General features: G+C 56.2%; 2 protein-coding genes across 2 annotated transcripts; one reads left to right on the top strand and one right to left on the bottom strand.

Annotated features, from left to right (window-relative positions):
* Positions 1-398: 398 nt before the first annotated feature.
* LOC119090155 (nuclear pore complex protein Nup155) lies at positions 399-16,986 on the top strand. Its single transcript, XM_037212946.1, has 10 exons — positions 399-428; positions 2,541-4,808; positions 5,418-5,810; positions 6,504-6,643; positions 9,053-9,305; positions 9,844-9,995; positions 10,385-10,517; positions 11,675-12,109; positions 12,581-12,699; positions 16,845-16,986. Exons 2-10 carry the CDS (start codon positions 2,556-2,558, stop codon positions 16,984-16,986), a joined length of 4,020 nt encoding a protein of 1,339 aa, XP_037068841.1. The 5' UTR covers positions 399-428; positions 2,541-2,555.
* On the bottom strand, positions 15,917-16,456 carry LOC119089767 (sodium/calcium exchanger regulatory protein 1). The gene has a single exon (XM_037212580.1). The coding sequence runs from the start codon at positions 16,378-16,380 to the stop codon at positions 15,985-15,987; it is 396 nt and encodes a 131-aa protein (XP_037068475.1). The 5' UTR covers positions 16,381-16,456; the 3' UTR covers positions 15,917-15,984.
* Positions 16,987-17,630: the final 644 nt, after the last annotated feature.

Genomic DNA, 17,630 nt, shown 5'->3' with positions numbered 1-17,630 from the left:
GCCCCTCTCCCCCCCCCCCCCCACAAACACACTGGGTGTGTCATACTAACTTTGACTCAGAGATGATCCCCATGCACGAACGTATTTTCTCAGGATGGGAAGGGAAGGGGACTGACCAATAAAAATACCATAATCTACCCAAAAGTGCGCCAAAAATGGGATTATTTCCAGATGTCGACAGTTTTTTTTTGTTTCTCTTGGGCTGGAGCTAATTCTCCCAAGTAAAAAGTAAACTACACTACTGTCCACAGCATTTCGTCGCTGTCATATCTAACGGAATGTTTCCACAAATGATTTAGCTGCCGTGTCCGTAAGTTTTTACGAATAGTGCGCCGATTTCGCACATAAGAACAGTTTGATTTGCCCCAGTGCGCGGTGTTTACGGTTGATGGCCACGAGGTGGAGAGTGCTGGGGAAGGTTGCGGAGTGTAAGTTGTTAAAGCGGAATAGATTAACTTTGTCGACGGTTTTGCGGGTTGAATGTGTGCCTCTGATTCTGTTCTGAATCACCACAGTTTTGACGGGATACTGGTGTCGACAAGCGGACTAGTGAAGTGGTTTCATATCGTTTTGCTACAGTGACGTCTCGGATGAAGAGTGCTGCCAAAATACTGTGTCCCATTGTGGAATGATTTCCGTGTGAGCGATATAACTATAAGTGTCAGGGTTTCATCTTTCCATGTACTTTTATAATTAATTTTCACATAAATCGTTGCAGCATATTATGCAATGGTATATAATCATAATACAGTATGATCAACTTCATTGAAAATGCCGTAATTTGATATAATTTCACCATTGCAGTTATGTATTGTACACTTTGGCAATGCTTCTGAAAGGAAGATATTGAATTACCATAACATTTTCTCATGTATTTACTATAATCATTGAACAAAGTGTTAAATTGTTGTAGATCAGATGAAATACAACTAAAAAAAACATATGAAGATAATATAAATAAACAGCATATAATATGGAAACACATTAATGCTAACTGATACATCAAGAGTGGGTGGTGATAGGAGATGTGCTGATTGGCTGTTGGCTAACAAAGTGGCAAAAATGATCTTAATAGATTATAGATTAATTTGAGTACAATTTAAGTTGCTGTTTATATCTAGAAAAGCTTTCAGAAGGTGGCATACCATTTAAAGGGGTTTCTAGGGTGAGCCTGGTCCTGGTCTTGTGGGGCAGCCATTTGCCCTGCTTGGATAGGAGCTGCTATTTTGATGACTGGGGGTCTCAAAAGACTGTGTACAATGTAATGTCCACCTGCTAATTATCCCTGCTGCCATGCTGAGAGGGGCCATTATTACGCTGAATTCACCACCTGGTGTTTTGCATTACATTCCAACATGATCAAATTTATGGCATTGAAAAATGCATTCAACATTTTGCAATGAAAGAGCTAAATTGTGTGGTTTCAGGGTTGCCATGCTCACACAGTTTTATCTGGCATGCTATCATTTGCAGGCAGCTTAGCAACTCGGGGCAAGCAATAGAAGCTGGTACTATAAAAATGCTATGTGCTTGCATAATATTTGTTGTTTGAGTGTCTCAATTTCATCAGTTGATCTTTCTGTAAGGGTGCTGCACAATCCATGACATCCAGGGCCTCACAGGAGAAGGTGGCAGCAATGAAAACAGTGGTGACACACTTGGGGTGGATAAAGCCCATTCATTTTTTAAGGATCTCATGCCTCTACAGGCTGTCATTCCATCATATTTTGTGTACCATCTGATCTGCGCCCCAGCTCAATACCTGTCTCAAGGTACCTTGTGGTAGGCCAAAATAATGTGGCCTACCCCAAGTTTGAAATTCCTGGCACATAATTTTTAAAACTTGCTCCAACTAACAATTCTTGCCTCAACTATGTGCCAACAAGATCTTGTCAAAATCTGTCATGTCTTGCATGCTGGTGTCTTAGTATTTCTGGCATGCTATCAGCTGAAAGTGTCCACCAGCCTTGCTGAACACCTCTAAAATGTACTCATGTATTAAAGTTTGTGTTAGTAATCTTTATGTTAGAAAGCTTTTCTGTTGTTTTTGATGCTATGGGGGTTGGGCAGTTGTCTTGGGCATGCATGCCCATCACCCACCTACATTGTCCTGTTTGAGGGATCCTCATTTTTGATATCCAAGTTTCTGTTTCATTTGTGCCTTTATTGACCACCAACATTGTCCTGTGTAAGTGCATACTCGTGCTTGATGTTTTAATTTATGTTTCAAAATAGTTAATATTGATGTTGCTTGAGAGATGTTTACTTGATTGTATGTATGCCTCAACATGCACACACAAGCTGAGGCCAGATCAAAGTGGTGGTGTCGCAGGCTTTTGTATGATATATAAAATTGGCTGGAGCGAGAACTGGGCACTGGATCTCTGTTGTTTTTGCAATTTAAATCTTCAAAATAAGTATAAAGCAAAATGTTCTTGTTCCATCTGAGATGGTGCAGTGTGCAGTGGGCTGCCAAATGTTCACACAGCATAACACAGGGATGCAACATTGGTCACATAGTCGATGATGTTTGCTTTTAGGTCACAGCTGCTGCCATGCCGGCCAGTCCCGCCGTGGGCTTGTCGTTCTCGCTGCGGCCGATGATGTCGGCCGGCGGTGGCCCTCCGGAAGCCCTGGAGTCGGCCGGCCGCACCCTGGACCGCCTGCTGCAGGCCGACTCGCAGTTCCCCAGCCTGGCCGAGCGGCTGCGGATCGCACAGCAGGCCTGCCCTACCGTGAGCGGTCAGCAGGAGGCGGACTATCCCAGCCTGGGCGGCCTCCGCCTCAAGCAGCTGGCCGTCCAGAAGAAGGTGCCGCTGCCGGCCGAGCTGGTGGAGCACTTCAACCACCTGCAGTGCAACTGCATGATGGGCCTGTTCCCCGAGCTGAACCGCGCCTGGCTCACTATCGATAACGACATATACGTGTGGCTGTTCGAGTCGGGCGGCGACCTCACCTACTACGACGGCATGAGCGAGACCATCCTCAGCGTGGCGATGGTGCGACCGCGGCCCGGCGTCTTTCAGTCTCACATCCAACACCTGCTCTGCCTGGCCACGCCGCTGGAGATCGTGCTGCTGGGCGTGACGCTGGGCCGGCCGCGCGACCCCGCCGGCCCGGCCGAGATGCACGTACTGCCCGAGCCGCTGTTCGCCATCGCCAGCGACGGCGCCTACGTGACGACGAGCGGCGGCACGCCGGCCGGCCGCGTCTTCCTGGGCGCCAAAGACGGCTGCCTGTACGAGCTGGTGTACCAGGCCACCGACAGCTGGTTCTCGCGTCGCTGCCGCAAGATCAATCACTCGTCGAGCGCGCTGTCCGTGCTGGTGCCCACTTTCCTGGCGGCCGCCTTTTCGGATGAGGACCCCCTGATTCAGCTGGTCGTCGACGAGTCGCGCAATGTGCTCTACACGCGCTCCGAGAAGGGCACGGTGCAGGTGTACGACCTGGGCGCCGACGGCCAGCAGACGGTGCGCGTGGCGGCGCTGTCGCAGTTCTCCATCGCGCAGGCGGCGGCCGGCATCGCCTCGTCGGTGGACGCGTCCAACTTCCGGCCCATCATCGACGTGTCGCCGGTGACGGCGGCCGAGTCGCGGCTCGTGCACCTGGTGGTGACCACGCAGACGGGCGTGCGGCTGTACTTCAGCACGGGCGGCGCCGGCTCGCGGCCCGTGACCCTGCAGCTGTGCCACATCCGCCTGCCGCCGGGCTTCGCGGCCAATGCGCCGCCGCAGCGGCCGGCTGGCCTGCATATGGCGCGGTACGCGGCCGGCGCCGGCCTGCTGCTGGCAGCCCAGTCCGACGACCTGGACGTGCTCTGGCTGCTGAGTGGCGACGCCTTCCCGGTGTCGCCGCGACTGACGGAGCTGCAGAGCACACTGCCGCTCGATGGGCACACGTGGGCGCTGCAGCCGCTGCCCGAGCGGCAGCTGATGCGGTCCGAGGCCGGCGACGGGCCGCAGCCGCCGCTGGTGGTGACGCAGCACGCGCGCCTGCCGCGCCGCTACGTGGCGCTCTCGTCGCGCGGCGTGCAGGTGCTAGAGCAGCTGCGGCCGGTGGACCAGCTGCGCGTGCTGCTGGAGGAGGACGCCGGCCGGCCGGACGCCGACGCGGTGCGCGCCTTCTTCGTGCTACACTCCGAGCCGCAGGCGTGCGCGGCGTGCCTGATTCTGGCGTGTTCGGACGCGCCGCAGGACGCCCGGGTGGCCGACTGGGCGGCGCGCGCCTTCTTCCGGTTCGGCGGCGAGCCGCGGGCGGCGCCGGCGCCGGCCGTCTCGCCGGCCTCGCTGCACTCGACCAGCCTGCTCGGCGGCTTCCACCCGCAGCAGATGTCTACGCCGCAGCCGGGCCGCGGGCCGCCGTCGCAGCTGCCGCAGCTGTCGCTCTCGGCAGACGCCTCGCTGGCCGCGCCCGTCGAACTCTTCTCCGGCAAGCACGACGGACTGTACCTGTACGTGTCGCGACTGCTGCGACCGCTGTGGGCCAGCCGCGTAGTGCGCGAGTTCTCGCCGCGGCCCGGCCAGCTGCACCTGCTGTCGGCGGCCACCTCTGAGGAGCTGGACTGGCTGTGCGGACAGCTGCAACGACTCTCCCGCTTCATGGAGCAGCACAAGCTCATCTTCTCACCGCCGTACGTGGACACGGTCAGCACGCAGCAGCTGCAGCAGCGGATGAACTCGTTCCTGCCGCAAGAGGGCAGTGGTGGCGGCGGCGCCGCGCGGCCTCAGCTGGGCCGCGGCCAGCAAGCGCAGGCGGCCGAGCGTCAGAGTCTGATCTGCCTCGCTGAGCTGGTCGACTACACCAGACAGGTGAGGGACGGCGGGGCAGAGGCGCCGACCCGTGCTCCCGCCCGGCCAGCGGTAGCCTGAAACTGCGCATCGAATGACCTGCGTTTTGGACCTGCAGTTCCGTTTTGCGGGAAACGGGTATCCAGTCTCAACGTGTGTGAAATGCGCCCTGGTATTGTAGCCCCATGACGAGACTTTCAAATACCGTACCGCCCATTCGGAGTCAGCACATCATAAGCACCGAGACGTTGTGGTGCTATATTGCTTTTTCGGAGTCAGCGCATGATAAACAATGAAGGGCTTGTCTGACGGAGCCAGCCTAAGGTGCATATCTCAAATTTTCACAAACCTCATGCATTGAAGCGGTGCAGAGCTACCCATATATGGACGGCTGCCGGCTCCAAGGTGGGTCTCAAAGCAGGAGTTCGTTAAACGAACAGCGTCTCGCCTCTAGGACGGGCTCAACCATAAAGCGATAGACCAAGCGTGTCGCAGGGGCATAACACAACATTGATCAGCGCAGTGCAACACGAATCACGGGTGCTGCCGCTGTGCGTTTATAGAGCCTCGCCCCGCGGGCTGAAGCTGTCCGCGGTGACGTCATCCCACCCCCCCCCCCCCTCCCGGCAGGTGCTGGGCCTGCTGAAGATCATCACCGACCACCAGACGACGGCGGTGACCGAGGCTCTGAGCAAGGAGGACCAGTCGGCGCTGCGGCTGATGACGCTTCGCGACCTCACGCTGTCGGGCCGCGCCATGTGCACGCAGCTGGTGAACGCGCTCATCGGCCGCTACCTCAACGACAACGCCAGCACGGAGGCGGTGTCGGCGGAGCTGCGCAGGCTGGCGCCCGCCGTCTACCGCGAGGAGGACGAGCTGAGCTCGCGCGCCTCCGAGATGCTCGTCTCGGCGCGCGACGCTTCCTCCGCGGCCGAGCGGGAGCGCCTGGTGCGCGAGGCGCTCAGGCTGGCCAAGCAGGTGGCCGGCCAGCTCAACCTGCCCGTCGTCTGCCAGCACTTCCAGGTGGGGGAGCGCTGCGGCGCGGTCGCTGCAGCGGTTTGTATCGCGGCTGCGGCGCTGCTTTAGGGGCCAGAATACCGCACTGCTGGCGCGGCACGCGGACTGGGAAGCTTGGGTCGTGAAAAAACGGCCGTTCTCTTGGCTGGTGAAGTCATGTATTTTCTTGTAACATGTAAGTTGTGTAACAATGTGGCAGTCATCACAGACCAGAAGAATGCATTACCCAAATTGGATTGTTACATTATTTGGCGTCCGTTTGTTGCGTTGCCAGCAAACTGTTCCTTACAAAACAATTAGTTTAGGTGCGTCTCGCCTCGTATATCCGTTATGTGGCCAGCATTCCTTGTCTAGAATAAGCTCAACCATGGAGTGAGGTACTCAGCCGAGACATACCTAAAATGTCGTACTTACGCCATTCGCATGTCAAGTACTCAGCCGAAACATGTTTAGAATGTCGTACCTACACCATTCGCACATCAAGTACTTAGCCGAAACATGCTTAGAATATCGTGCTTAAGCCATTCGCACGTCAAAATATTTGAGTGCCTTGTTATGCTGCTTTACTAACAACCTGGCTAGCCTGCGGGCCCTGATCTTTTCCCTTCACGACATGCTCCAATAGCAGGACCACGGGGCGCAAATCTCCGTCTGACTAGCGCCGCAGGGGGCGTGCCTGAGGGGTGTCGTCCGTTGCAGTCGGTGCACGACTACGAGGGCGTGGTGGAGCTGGTGCTGGCGGCCGCCGAGAAGCGTGATGTGCAGGACGCGGCGCTACACTACTACCGCGCGGGAGAGCCACCTGATGACGTTCAGGGCGGGCAGGCCTTCAAAGCCAGGTACAAACCCGCTGGCCCCGGCGGGGGCCGGTTCGGGACGGCAGGGAGCCAGCGCCGCATCGCGATCGTTTGGAACGCGGATCAAATGAAACGGTTGATTTCGCAGGCAAGTCAGCGTTATATGAGCAGTTTTGAAGGAGCGGAGACGCGGACTCAGGCTCAAGCCCGGGTGAGTGTGAATCAGGTTAAAAATCGAGTCTTCTGGAAACCTTGGGGTCCTTCTCATGGTCATGATTTGTATGGTTGCCCTGCATGTGGCGGTCTGGAGTTCAGTCGGAGGTCGTCAAAGGACCCGAATTCGTACGATAAGTTAACATTAACACAATAATCATCAACGCAGCGGATTTTAACGAAACCTTGAATTGATGCAGCACTGCCGGGCGCACTGAATCACGCCAAATGAATGGCTTGGAATAAAGTCACCAGTCCTCCAATGTGGAACGGTTCCGTAAGGCACTTGCAGCCACTCTCATCACTCTGATGACCTTTCAGTTACTTCGCCAAGTTACATGTAACATGTTGAGTTTACTCCCTTGGAACATTTTTGTTATATACTCACAGTATAATTTACTTTGGATGAAAATATGTGTTGTTGCCCTCGGCTTATGCTGTGTGCGGAGAATTGATACCGATTGTGGCGCCCTCGTTATGATGATGGCTGTTAGAATTACTTAATGATGGTTATGTTGAAAATAAGTGCTATAATGATGTGCTGATCTGAGTATTTGAATTATATCTGGGAACGAAATACGAAGGACCCACAACACGACGAACGTGGCACAATCCACCCGCAATACCGTGTACACGATGCACGTGGTATATGATGGACAAACCATGTTTAGAAATCAGGCAATGAGCCCTGAGATTGCGTAGCTGAGATTGCATAATGAGATTGCATAATGGGTGGTTTTGGGATGGTTTTAATAGATGATGTCTTACCAATAGAGTGTTTTCCGATGAATTTGGTATCTTTCCGACCGTCTCCTGGAACTCATAAAATGCCTAAGGTAACCAAAAGTGGTCCTCTTCGTGGAAAGTAACCCTCATAGACACGCAGTGATCCTCGTCCCACCCCCGCTGTGGCAAACTCCACATCAACGGGCGCGAAAATAATATATCTGACTAAGGGTATCTCACTGAAACACAGCGGAGTTCGGGATTAGGAGCTTTTAGAGCTTTTTTGCGGGTGTACAGCTGCTGCCCCCGGCAGTGAGGAAGGGCATTAGAGCCCCATGGTTGTTTCTGATGCCCCCCCCCCCCACCCCCTCCCTCCCCATGTCAAAGTGTCTCACCTACCATCTAACCTCTCCACAAAAATATTGTGTATGCACCCGTTGGTTCGTGAGTTAGTGACTGGCATTTCTTAGCGTTCAACCACTGCAAAGAGGAAACTGCAGAAGGTATGAACCGGAAACGCTTGAACTGGGAGACTTGAAGGGGTGACGGGGTGTTCGCCGTTATTGATTGCCGTTGTAACCGAGTTTCGTTCAAATCCGAGGTATAAGGGCGTGACCTATCGACTCGTCCTGAGACGTGACATTTTTCTGTCGCGACAGAGAAGACACCACTAATAAAGGAATCCATAATTGTGATGTGTTGATGAAATAATGAGACTATATGAACACTGGCGCTGTACCGATAATCAAGCAGGCGTCAGCATCGTGCTGACACGCGCTGATACCTGCTTGATTGTGCTTCCGATACGGATTGTGCTTGTACCGATAATCAAGCAGGCGTCAGCATTGTGCTGACACGCGCTGATACCTGCTTGATTGTGCTTCCACACTGATTCCCAGAAATCTTGGCTCAACTGCGCTGCAGCGGTATCTGTCTTTGTGAAAAAGGGACGTCATCATTGTTCCCAGGAAGCATGCATTTGAAATTGAGCACTGCATTACAAAACAGCGGCAGGGCTTAAACAAGGTCATGCATGAAACATTGACATAACCGTAGCCTGTTGAGGCCTGTCGGTGCAGTGGAGGCTCCTCTATACAGTGGAACCCCATTATGAATTCTAGCCTGCCGGCCTTCAGAAAGTTCGTGCCACAGCCCCCGAGTTCATGTGTTGTGGAATGGACGGGCATATACATGCTGCGGGACGGATGAACTCAGACCCGAACTCAATGCCTCAGAACTCGGGATGATGGTCCTGGTACTTGGAATGGCATACGCCCCTGGTATTCAGACGCACGTGCAGCCAAATTGGTGTGTTCGGCCTCAAGCAATGCAGAACACCTGGTCGTGACGAGGGCTCAAAACGCCAAGGCGAACATTCGGAGTCGGGGTTCACGCTCGGGGCCCGTGCCCTGTGTCGTGATGTCACGGTAGGCACGGGGCGGCAGGACGGTGTTAAACGACGTGGTGCTGGCCGTGCTGTTCCGGCTGACATGTTGCCCGTGTTCGCGGCAGGTTCGAGTGCTACAACGAGGTGATGAAGATGCTGTCGTCTCTGAAGGCGCTGGCGGAGTCTGGCCAGCGCCAGTCGCCGGTGCCGGCGCGGCCGGGCCCGCCGCCGCTGGCCGCGCCGGCCGACCAGCCGCAGGAGGCGCGGCGCCGAGCCGAGCTCGTGATCGAGGCGGTGCTCGCCTCCTCCGACGAGCTGCTGCACGTGGCCCTGTACAACTGGATGATGACCAGTGGCATGTCCGACCGGCTGCTGCAGGTCCGTCCGGCCGGCGCACTGGCCGCCGTCGGCCGCGTCCGCTCGGAGAACTCCCTCGCTCCACCAAAACCGGGCTGCTCGCGTTACAACTGGCTGAAACTATCTTCTGTCGGCTCATGGGTGTTCTCTTTTGTTAAAATGGGACTAAACTAGGGTAGTGTGGTCATGGTGGTGGCGTCGCACTGTGCAGGGCTTGGTGTGTAACTCAAGTGCTATCCTAGCAAAATGTATACTCAGACTTGTGTTCAACGAAAGTAACCCATTTGACATTGGGTTCGGAACGAGCGCGTCCGCCAACAACGCGCTGCGTGCTGGCGCTGGTGTTCAAACCATGATACCTCGGGGGCGGCGACGACACGGGCGACACGCTGTTTTCACGCTGTCATTAGTAGCAGCGTACGTTATTTCGGACGCTGCGGGTTGTCGGTGGACAGGCGCGTGAGACGGTGCCGTGCCGCCGATACCGTCTGAAGGGCAGGTGGCGGCTCGGTCGGGGCCTTCTCTGACGCCCCCCCCCCCCCCCCTCCCACTCCTCCAGGTGAAGTCGCGCTACATCGAGCCCTTCCTGACGCGCGTCTCGGGCGCCCCTACCAGCGTGGACACCCTGGACCTGCTCTGGAAATACTACGAGATGAACAGCCAGCACCTGGCCACCGCCAAGGTCCTGGCCAAGCTAGCCGAGCGTGACGGGTGAGTCGAGCGTGGCGCCGCCTCGCGCGCCGCTCCTCGACGCCCCGGTGCGGAGCGGCCTGCTTCGCGGGCGTAGCGCCAAGCTGTTGTTGGATGCTTGTTGTGGGGGCTAGGACTCTTCAAAAGCTATGTTTGTGACGTGATATGGCATGTGACCTGTCATGTGTTGTTGACGTGACGTGGCGTGGCAGGACCCCCTCCCCCTTCCGACCAGTGATGCAATGGGATGTGGATAAAGCTGCAGGCGCGTCATGCTCCTCCCCCCTCTCCCCCTCCCCCCCCCCCCCCCAACCGGCGCATTCACCTGTTTCGAGACCGTCGTCCGCTGTGACGAGGGACGCCATGACGGGCGTGATGATGAACGTCATGATGGACATGGTCGGGCACAGGTCGGACGTGAGCCTGGAGCAGCGGATCGAGTACCTGGCCCGGGCGATTCTGTGTGTCAAGTCCAGTCAGATGCAGGTCTCGGCGGCCGCCAGCCAGGGCGAGTTTCTGCACGAGCTCGAAGAGAAGATGGAGGTGGGTGGTGCCGCAGGATGACGATGCTGACGAGATAGCCGCGCTCCCCGTGACTCGCGGTGTCGTACAGCGATGTGTGCTGTGCAGCTCTGTTGCGCCCTTGTGGGGAATATGTGTCGCTTTTGTTTTTGCTCTTGAGAAATGGGACCGTTATCATGATACTTTAACAGTGTGCTTGTGTGTTATCATTGTTGATAGCGTGACCATCTGTTAGGTTGTGTGATTATATATATATATATATATATATATATATATATATATATATATATATATATATTTCGCACATATTTATGAATTTAGGAGGCAGACTTTTCTTTGAACATGATGATGGGCCTGTCACGTCAGTGCTGCTAATGTCAAGCAGCCTACAGTTTGCGTTCGGGCATTTCCATGAATAGGTCACATAAGCATGTTTTAGTTGTTTGCCGTCGGTTTGGCTGTTTGCCGTGATCATGGTGAACACATTAGTGTTAAATATTCGAGTTGAAATCGGTCGTTATTGTTGAGCAGAATGGCGTTGGTCTTAAGGATTTCGAGGAGGGCCTGTTCATTGGCTTTATATGCAGTTTATATTTAATTTTCTAGTGTCCTTTGATGATTTTTTCAATTTATTTCTTCCGTGTACTCTGTTCAACTTAAATATGATGTCACGGACTTCGCTCTATGCTCCATTCACACTTTATACTCGCTACATGTAAAACGATTATTCGTATGTGTAACAATTGTAATATTTAGGACAGTGTAGAACTATAAGCTATGATTTACCCAAAGCGATATATATATATATATATATATATATATATATATATATATATATATATATATATTGCAGATGCAAGTCTAGTATGATTTCTATTCATAGTTGTTTTTTTAAGAAATCTGTTGAGGACAGTGGTAGTTTTTTCGGAGTGCATATTTCTGCAATGAATGTTTCGTCACTCATACTTGCATGTTAACCGGCAAGGTAGACTTTGACCACCTCGTAATTAAAAAGGCTATACATTATATCGTATAAATGTTATAATGATGAAGCCATGAAAACTTACACATTTATGTATAGGAAGACCAGGGGTGTCAGCTGTACACGTGCGACTGGTGAGCGGCCGGCGTGTCGCCAGCTCCATGGCTTGTTGTCTGACCGTGCGCCGGCGGCGCAGGTGGCGCGCGTGCAGCGCATGGTGCTGGAGGCGGTGCGCGGCCGCGCGGCCGAGTCGAAGGCGCTGAACGCCGGCCTGCTGGACGTGACGGCGCTGTACGAGATGTGCAGCCAGCTGGGCCTGCACCGCGGCCAGCTGGCGGTGGTGGTGTGCGCCGGCCACCGCGACCCGGCGCTGGTGCGCGCCCTCTGGACCGGCCTGCTACGCGCCGAGCTGAAGGCGGCCGGCGCTGCCGAGGCCGAGGCGGCCGCGCCCGCCGTCGTCGAGCTGGCGCGCACCTACAGCGGCCAGCCGGCCTACTTCCCGCTGGAGACGATCGTGCACGAGCTGGAGGTGCACTCGTGCCGCTACTGGAGGGACCCCTCGCCCGGCTGGGCAGCCGCCGCGCTGGCCCAGGCCGGCGTGCCGCTGCCGCAGCTGCTTGCCGTCTATCAGGTGCGTCGGGCCGCACGCGCGCGCGCACGCACGCACGCACGCACGCACGCACGCACGCACGCACGCACGCACGCACGCACGCACGCACGCACAGTCGAACGCTGTGTGGTCAGTGGGCGCAAGATGACCTTAGTAGCCTGCACGCCCTAAAACTCCAATCAGTATCACGACCATAAGCTGTGTGGTCAGTGGGCGCAAGATGACCTTAGTAGCCTGCACGCCCTAAAACCCCAACCAGTATCACGATCATGAGCTGTGTGGTTGGCTTCAATCTGGGTACGCGTCTCAGGTGCGCTGCGGTATCGGCGCTGGCGTGCCGAGCAGTCCCGAGAGGTCGCCAACCCCCTGTCACGTGTCACGTGTGTGTGTGTGTGTGTGGTGTGGTGTGGTGTGCTCCACTGGCGGGGCTGACTGGACCCGGCGTGCCGTGCAGCGCGGCCGCGTGACGGCGTACGTGTCGGTGTGTTGCAGTCGCTGTACCGGCAGAAGGACGACGCGTGGAGGGAGAGTCCCCTGCACCTGCTGCACGCCATCTGCCGGATCGTGGCCGGTTTCAGCCGCTGGCCGAGCGGCGTGCCCGCGCGCGAGAGGTACCGGTCCGGCCCGGGGCGCCGACACACACGCACGCACGCACGCACGCACGCACGCACGCACGCACGCACGCACGCAACACACACACACACACACACACACACACACGCACACGCACACGCACACGCACACGCACACACACACCGGCGCGCCGCCACCGCCGCCGCGCCCGCAGACGAGTCCCGTGGTCTTCATAGAGGTGCAGCTTTTGGGGCCCGCCGGCTTGGCACCCCGTCTCCGCCTGTTTTCGAACGTAGCGTGCGGAAAGCAAGGCTCGGCACAAAGAAGGCTACGCCCGATTGATACTGAAAGAAATTCCACAAGATTTGCAGGTTGTCTTTTAATTCCAGACTGCCTACAAAGCTCAAGCCATGAAACATTAATTGGATGGCGTTGAATACTGGGTATGTGAGGTCCTAGCCTACATTTTCTTGAAATTTAAGGTGACTTTAATATGCCAAGTTCTATTGATTGCATGATCTATTGTTCACTGAGTGCGCCTACATGTGATTGTTTTCCAAACCAACATTGCATGCCAACGCACATATAGCAGGGGAGTTGAAAGAGGTAGAAAATTACAGCTGATATGTTAAAAATTTAGGTACCCTCTGCTTACCCTCTTTTCTTACTAACCACTTACTCTAGGTGCCTACTGTTTACTGGAGCTTCTTGGAACAGTTTGCCCTGTTTGCAGCATCACCCGTGCTTTGGTGCAGGGGTGAGGTTACGTTTCACCATTTCGTTGCATAGAGCTGAGATGAAGCAGTTTCAGGTCCTCGCAGCTTTTGGGCCAGTTGACGAACATGTCGACGGTTGTCTGATCGCTCTGACTTTATAGATGACTTAGTTTACTAAATAGGTGACTAAAATGCAACGATTTTTTGGGTGGTTACCGTCTTGTTTAGGCATTAGGAGTTCATGCTCATGCTGGTGTATCCGCTTCTAATCTTCCAGGAGATACTGTTTAAACGAGATAAGCACAAGTCCGGCTTTGCAAATCCAGGTGCCGGCAAAGTTACCAGTGTGTGCACAATGTGGTGAGCGGCGCAAGTGGTGTCGTTTGACCAGTGCCTCCTGCGGTATTGGAGGTCTGTAACTCAGCTTACAAACTCGGAGCTGATAATGCCGGAAAAAACGGTAGCAGACGGCATATCTTGGATCAAGCTTTGTTTCAGTCAACTTTTCAAGAAAGTTCAACGTTAATTGTGCCCATCACTGCATGGCTCTAAGTGTTCTGGTGCTGAACGTTTGTTTGCCCTTAATATCACAGGATGCACTGGTTATACGACGTTATCAAGCAAACATTGTTTATATAGTCAACGCTCAACATTTGAGGCTGCCGGCTCAAAATGACGAGTGAAAAAGATTAAGCAAAAACTTCATTTAAAACCCAAGGGCACTGTCGCCTTCACTCTTCCGCATTTGTGCTGCACAGCGAAATTATACGGTCTTCCCAGATATCATCGAGCCGAATCAAGCATTCATGTTCGTCGCACCATACCCGTATTTCTTAACGCTTTTTAAGATAAACTGTCGTGGTTTCACTACAGGGCTTATGTTCAGAGCTGTTTTTTCAATGCTCACCGTAAGACTGATCTCAAGAGAGTGAAAGCGTGTTTCCGTCTCAGCTTCTCCCAGGTAGTGTTGGCGTCGCCATGGATGTGACAAAGAAGGTGATATATAATACATACATATATATATATATATATATATATATATATATATATATATATATATATGCAATATGAATATAACAAATATAACTACAGCATTCCCGTACAAGAAGGTATAGGTTCGGCATGGAGTCTTACGGAGGAAAGCTCGGTGGCGGTATGTGAGCGGCTGCTGTCTGTCCCTCCCTCTCCGGCCATGTCTGGGACGCGCACGGTCAAGCTCCTTGTCCAGATGGGCCGGCGGCTTTATCCTGTGGCTTCCCGCGGGCATGACGCCCCCACCTCCGGTGACGAGCGCCACCTGTGCGTCAGTGGACCCCAGGGAGGCGCGACGTCGGGCCGCCTCGTTCTCGTGCTTCTCGGTGGGCCGGTTGCCCCTTCTGACACGTTTCTAGTCACGATGCCGCCCTCTGGTAGGATGGACGGGCGCGGCAGGTTCAGGTTCAGCTCGCTCGTGTACTTCTGTGGTGGCTGTGGCTGCGGCCGTCTTGGGCCATTGGCCGCCGCTGACGGCTGAGGCGTTGGTGGTGTGACGGCCGCGTCCCCCAGAAGCCACAGGTGACCTGCGCCGGTGAGCACCACGCCCGCGTCGTTGTCGAGGCTGGGTGCCGACTGCGCGCGGCCGGCCGCCTCACTCTCGCTGGCTTGTTTGACTGTGGTACCGTCCCTCCCCGTGCTCGCTCAGCGCCGACTGCAGGCCGCCGACCGCCTCACTCTCGCTGGCTTATTTGACTGTGGCACCGTCCCTCCCTGCGCTCGCTCGACGCCGACGAGAACAGGCAAGGCGGCGGTGCTCAACAGCGATTGACACCAGCCGGACGCTTATCAAGTTTTCGGCGCTTAGTGCGGGCGCGTCGCCAGCTGACGTCATCGCTGGTCAGTCCCGTCGGCGTCGGCCAGCGGCCGGACGCCGTTCTCAGGGGCGTCGCTTGGCGGTGCAGCTCACGCGGCGAGGGCTCGGGCGTGGCGGGCTATGAAGGAGGCGTGGCCGAAGCGTGCTCACTCCCTGGCAGGTGCCAGTCGCCCGCGCCGACCACGTCGGGAAAACGTGGGCGGCTGAGTGCGCGAGGCGGTGGGCAGGTGACTGGCGGTGTTCTGCGCACGGAGGCCGTGCTCCCGTGCAGCTTGCGACGCGCACAGACGCGGCTCGGCGTGTCGGCAGGACCTTTGCTCGAGTTCTTGTCGTTTTTGCACATTGGGGGAGTGCTTAAGAAGAGGAAGCCCGCCCCCACTATGCTTGCTTGGCCTGGATCTTCTGCGGGATATCGGTAGACGTACATTACGTAAGGACGGTTCTATATTTGCATGTAACGTAATAGTCAGTATTTACTTACCTACCACTATGCTTTCAGCACGTCGGTACACGTGCCATGTTTCAACACATAGCACAGGCTGCGTGGGGTGCGCTTGGAGAAGATCGGTTCAGCGATTCGATATGGATTTGTTAGTACCAGCTGACTGGAACAGGCCACCAGTGCAGACATCTGAATGCGTTTGGTTGCGTGTCACCGTCATCATCAGCTTCTGATTTAAGACACAGTGCAAGTCTTTGGCAGGATGAGCCTGGTTTCATTCTCAGCCTGGGCGCGGATCCATGCAGCCGGACACCGGTCACTGTTTCTGGAACACGCGCACGCACACGACATCGTCCACTTTGAGCGTGACCTTGAGCTGGGAGCCGGTGAACTCGCGCACCGTCTCCGGGTTCTTGTCGGCACCGGTGCGCTTTTCGATCAGCCGGTCGCGCTCCTTGGTGATGACGCTGGTCACGGACGCGCCGCCGGGCGCGCTGAGGTGGCGCGGCACGCCCACGTCAAACTCCATGCTGGTGGAGCTCAGCTTGGTGGTCTGGCGCAGCTTCCAGTGGTCGCCGCTGACCGACACGTGGATGGTCGGCTTGCCCACCTGCGCCGCCGTTCGCATCACCGCGCTGGCGCCCATGGCCTTGAGGAACTCGTCGAAGTTGTCGGACGACACCAGCGTGTAGGAGCCGTTGTAGTCAACCATGGCGCGGCTGCTGTCTTCGTGACGCCGCGGCCGCTGGGTGGTCTGCGCGGTCAGCTGTTGCCGTGTCGCGCGCTACGCCGACTGTCCGTATCTGGGCTACGACCTGCTCGTCGGGTCTGAGCGCGCTCGTTATCGTCGCCGGCCAGAGTCCAAAGATACAGGTCACCACAACGCACCCCGCCCTTCCCCGCCCCGCTCTGTTGCGCTCTGACCCGCCACACCCTAACGCCCCGTCCTGCCCCGCCCTGTTCCGTCCTCCTGAGGTCTCGTTCCTTTCTTCTCGGGCGAAATCGATGGGGCTGTCCTTGTAACCGGGAAAAGTAGCCGTAAACTGCTGGCGTGCAGGTGCACGTCGCTGTTTGCCCTGCGTGGATGTATAGCCGGCCAGCCGATGACGCCGCCCTCTTGGGCCGGGGCCGCCGCCCGGCTGCGCCTCGTGACCGTCGCGCTGTCCGCTGCCGCAGACGCGCCTTCGCCACCACCTGCCTGGACCTGATGGCCGCCTACGTCAACGACCTGAACGCCAGCCCGGCGCTGGACGCCCGCGAGCTGGCCGACCAGCTGAAGACCCACCAGGCTGAGCTGGAGCGCCTGCTGCGCTCGTAGCGCCAGCCGCCGCCGGGCTCGGCACGCCGCGCTCGCCACGCCGGGCTCGGCACGCCGTGCTCGGCACGCCGCGCTCGCCACGCCGCGCTCGCCACGCCGGACTCGGCACGCCGCGCTCGGCACGCCGCGCTCGGCACGCCGCGCTCGCCACGCCGGGCTCGGCACGCCGCGCTCGGCACCCGCCGACAGCGGGTCCAGCGCGGCGGCCGCTGCGCCGCCCCCCCCCCCCCCCCGCGAGACTGCGGCGAACACGCTCGCTCGTCCGCGCTCGCCGCGTAGGAGGTGCCCCACTGGGTGGCATGCGCAGTGGTGCTTCTGGGATGTTCGAGGGCGGACACGAAGGGCAGCCGCGGTGTTCCTTCGATCATTGCGAACATCACCTGTGGATGAGGTGTGCCGCAGTTGTTTGCCACGTGTGCGCGTTTTCGACCGATGAATCACGGTCTGATGGCAGTCAGCCGTCTGTTGCGTGCTTTGCAGGCTGGGCTGTTCGGAGCGGGCGAGTGTATCGCGGAGAACGTCGTTGAGGAGAAAATAAACGACGCGTATCAGTGTTGGAGTGCAGTTTGCGTCATGTTGTCACAAGCTGGTCACGAATTGCCACAAAGTGGCGCCGTTGACCATGTCACACGCTGTCGGTACGG

The sequence above is a fragment of the Pollicipes pollicipes genome, unplaced genomic scaffold (assembly GCF_011947565.3).
Source record: "Pollicipes pollicipes isolate AB1234 unplaced genomic scaffold, Ppol_2.1 Scaffold_3087;HRSCAF=3621_pilon_pilon_pilon, whole genome shotgun sequence".
Classification (NCBI taxonomy): domain Eukaryota; kingdom Metazoa; phylum Arthropoda; class Thecostraca; order Pollicipedomorpha; family Pollicipedidae; genus Pollicipes; species Pollicipes pollicipes.
This window is presented reverse-complemented; position numbering and strand designations above follow the sequence as displayed.